The 4,035-nt window shown below is 60.8% G+C and overlaps 1 protein-coding gene across 1 annotated transcript; it reads right to left on the bottom strand.

The window, feature by feature from the left end:
* Positions 1–8: 8 nt before the first annotated feature.
* On the bottom strand, positions 9–3,714 carry SOX8 (SRY-box transcription factor 8). The gene is made up of 3 exons (XM_057371288.1): positions 3,098–3,714; positions 1,734–1,972; positions 9–971 (listed from the first exon to the last, which is right to left on the bottom strand). The coding sequence occupies exons 1-3, from the start codon at positions 3,538–3,540 to the stop codon at positions 235–237; spliced, it is 1,419 nt and encodes a 472-aa protein (XP_057227271.1). The 5' UTR covers positions 3,541–3,714; the 3' UTR covers positions 9–234.
* Between the last annotated feature and the right edge of the window lie 321 nt (positions 3,715–4,035).

Here is a 4,035-nt window from a genome sequence, read left to right as displayed (position 1 = left end):
TTTTTGTCTTTTGTTTGTTTTTTTTTTCTTTTTCTTTTGAATTTCTGAAATCCTACGAATCGAAGCAAAACAGAGCTCTGTCCTTTCAGAGCGTTTCGAAGCAAGGGGACGAGCAAGAGTTCCCAGCGGCTCAGGAGGCACTTTGGAAGCGACGGCRGCACTCCACGCTCTTCCTCCTCCATTCCTTCATTAGTGCATAATTCCGGGAAAGCCTCCAGAGGCTCGGAGAATCCTTTAAGGCCTCGTCAGGGTGGTGTAGACCGGCTGCTCCCAGTTGGCGGTGGGGCTGTGCGCCGGCGGGATGGACAGCCCGTTGAGGATGGGGGTGGCGTAGGGCCGGCGGGACGAGTGGAAATAGGGGTACTGGTAGATGCTGGAGGCGTAGCCGGGGTAGGGGTTGTAGTAGTTGGAGCTCTGCAGGTCCGTGTAGTCGCACTGCGAGCTGGAGAAGGAGGCGGCGGCGGCGGCGGGCGCGGCAGAGGTGGCGCAGGCCTGGGCGCCGTAGGAGCCGTACGAGTCGGAGGGCGCGGGGGAGCCGTGAGCCTGCTCGCTGTAGTGGCTGGGGCTCAGCTGCTCCGTCTTGATGTGCGGCCGCTGCTGCTGCTGCTGGCCCGGCTCGGCCGCTGCYGGCGATGCCGCGGCCGGGCTCTTGTGAGTCCACACCTGGGCGGCCGCGCCCGCGCCCGAGTGCGGGTAGGAGCTGCTGTAGGAGGCGGCGGCGGGGCCGTGCTCGGCCGGCAGCGCCGCGTGGCCGTTCAGGGGCAGGTACTGGTCGAACTCGTGCACGTCGAATGTTTCCATGTTGTTGATGACCTCGCTGCTCAGCTCCGAGATGTCCACGTTGCTGAAGTCGATGTTCTGGCGGCCGCTCTCCACCAGGCGCCGGCCCTCGTGCTTCAGCTCCTGCTTGCCGCCGTGGTGCAGGTCGGTTTTGGGGGTGGTGGGGGGTGTGGGGGGCCCGTGGGGCTGGCCTGGGGATGAAGAGACAGCGTGGATTTAACAGTGACCACAAAACTCCCAACTCCACCATTAAATAAAAGTTTCACTCATCTCTTRTGGCAAGAGGGATTTAAATCCGCGGCACTGTGCTGGCTGTGGGTGATGTCCCCCTGGGACCGTGTCCCCCCTGGAATGAGCCTCCCACACGGGTGATGGGATGAAGCTGGGAGCACGCTGAGCCCAGCGGGATCGCTCTGGGACACAGCAGGACACCCTGGCTGCACAAACTCCCCCATGCCTGGAGAGCAGAACTGGGGCGGATTTGGAGGGCAAGCTCTGTGACACGGCTCCATGATGGAGCTCGTCCTCTCCCCACGGGCAGCATGAGGCCAGCTCGGCTCTCCTGAGGCAGAGGGATCCAGGGCGGGATCCCCAGCCAGGCTGGGAGAGAGCAGGGCAGCATCTGAAGCTGCAGGACTTCAATCCTCCTGGAATCTGTCAACGTGCTCCCTGCGCCAATTCACAGTGCCGGGAAGCTCCGGGACCCCGCTCTCTGGGCACCCTGCTTATTAACCCTGTTAGYTCCCAATCCATTCTCCCCACTCCAGCGAGACCACGATCCCAGCACTTTGGGGATTCCCTATGGCACAGGCAGTCCTAGGGCTTTTACTAAGGAAAACCATGGCCACTCTCCCAAGCACGGCTCTTGGGACAACAGCTGCTGCCTTTGGCTTTCCCAGCGAGAGGCAGTGGGCTCCCATCCCACCCCAGATGTCAGGAATTTCGCCCTTTACCTGTGTGGTCGCCGTGGTGGTGGGAGTCGGCCATGCCCCCCAGCCCTGTGTCGGCCTTGTAGAGCTGAGTCCCGGCGTGGTGGCTGAGCTCGGCGCCCGAGTCCGAGTCGCTCTGCCCGGCTTTGACGCTTTTCCTCCTCCGGGGCTGGTATTTGTAATCCGGGTGATCCTTTTTGTGCTGCACCCTGAGCCGCTCGGCTTCTTCCACAAAGGGACGTTTCTCGTTTTCGCTCAATAAACTGATTTGGGGGGTCGATGTTTTAATAAGGAAGAGAGAGAGAAAAAAAATCCATAATTAGTGCCTCTTTCTTTAAAGTTTTCAGCTTGCTTTCAGACTCACATATCTCCATTTCCCATGTACTGATTTGAGCACTCAGCAAGTTCATTACAAAATTAATTTGACTTGCTGTGGCAAAAAAAGAGTTAAAGTTCACAGCAAAAAATCACATTAAAATACCAGCTACAGGGGCATGAAAAACTCGACCACTATGGACAAGTATAAGTGGGCAGAACAAAATCCCCCTTCCCCATTTCCAACATAATTACAAAATATAATTCCCATGTTCGCCCTGTAAATGCCACCCCCTCACCGCCACAAACATTTCCAGCTTTGTTTGGTTCTTACAAAGAAACCACGAAGGCACCAGAGATGGGATTATTGCTTTCCAAACTCTCTTCCCCCTGCCCACACCTCTCTTTGCAAACTCTTGGAGAGGCTCAAACCGCAGCGGGAGCGTCGCTGGCCCGGGCAGGCAGGAAAGAGGGGAATTAGGTACAGCCAGACACCATGGGACAAACCACAGGGAAAAACGTGGCTCGGGGAAGAACCTTGGAAAGCAAAACGGGCTCGRATGCTGCCCAGCAAATAAAAGTTTGCATCCCTGGGCAGCACTGAGAAGATAAGCAGGGAAATTAGGAAGCTCGTTAAAATAACTGCTAAAAATGAGTTTAGTTGCGTTTATAGCCTGTTAAGCGTCAAGCAAGCCAAAAGGAGAAAAAAAAATTAGGAAGAGCCATAAAACAAGTAATTAAAAAAGTCTCATCGCCCAGGGATGGGGAAGCCGCAAGCAAGGGAAGAGCCCTGGTTGTGCATCTCCGTGATRGAGCAGGGAAAATCCACCCAAGGGTGCCCAAACCCTTGCTCGGGGGATTTTTCGGAGCAGGGACGGCTGTGTCCTTTACAGCGCGCCGGGATGCTCGGGGCGGGGGCTGTACTTCAGTTCGAATCGTTCCGAGAATCCCGAAAAGCAGCGATTAATAAAAACAAAGCAGGCAGAAGCTTTAAAGCAGCGCTGGAAGGGGGCTCCAGCCGCCAAGCCCCGGGGGGAACGCGGCGCGGGGGGTCCGTGCGGCTCGGGACTCACCGCCAGAGCTTGCCCAGGGTCTTGCTGAGCTCGGCGTTGTGCAGATGCGGGTACTGGTCCGCCAGCTTCCTGCGGGCGGCCTGCGCCCACACCATGAAGGCGTTCATGGGCCGCTTGACGTGCGGCTTGGCCTTGAGCGATCCGTTGCCGCGGACGGGCATCGGCACCAGGCTCCAGTCGTAGCCCTTGAGCACCTGCGAGACGGCGTCGCGGATGCAGGCGGGGAAGCGCTCGTCCACCTCGGCCGCGTCCACCTTGGCCCCCAGCGCGGCGGCGCCGGGCGGGCGCGGGGCGGGTGCGGGGGCGCAGCCCAGCCCCTCGGAGCCGGCGGGGGAGAGCGGCGAGTCCGAGTCCGAGTCCACGTGGGACATGGAGCTGGTGGTGCCCGCGGGGCTGCACGGAGCCTCCAGCGCTTTGTCGTGCTCCTCGGTCATGTTGAGCATCGGCGGCGGAGCCGGGCCGGCCGCGCGCTCTGCCCGCCGGGGGCCGCGCACCCTCCGCGGGCGCCCGAGCCGCGGGTGAAACGAGCGAAATCAATAAGTTCTGGAGGGAAAGAGACACGAAACGCTCAGAATTCAGCCCAAAATCCGCTCTCCCTGCCCCGCTGCAGCCGGTCCTGCCGCCGCCGCCGGGGCCCCGCGCTGCCCCGCGCCGCGCTCCACGTCCAGTGCGAAACGGGGCCCCTGGCAACAAGTTACTTTAAGGGCAGGGCGAGCGGCCCCGCCCCCGCCGCCGATCGCCATTGGTGGAGAGGGTGGGATGATTTGCATAAAGGGCGTGGTCGTGGCTGCGGGGCCGTGCCGCCTGCCCGCCACCGCAGAGGCCCTGCTCCATCGGTGGAGCCGCTGCTGGCGAGGGGTCCGGCCGAGGGTCCCGCTACCGGCGAGGGGTCCGGCCGAGGGTCCCGCTACCGGCGAGGGGTCCGGCCGAGGGTCCCG

This window comes from Malurus melanocephalus, unplaced genomic scaffold, assembly GCF_030028575.1.
Source record: "Malurus melanocephalus ecotype Western Australia unplaced genomic scaffold, MMel_1.1 scaffold_143, whole genome shotgun sequence".
NCBI lineage: Eukaryota > Metazoa > Chordata > Aves > Passeriformes > Maluridae > Malurus > Malurus melanocephalus.
The sequence above is the reverse complement of the archived record's forward strand: the minus strand, read 5'-3'. Positions and strand labels throughout refer to the sequence as shown.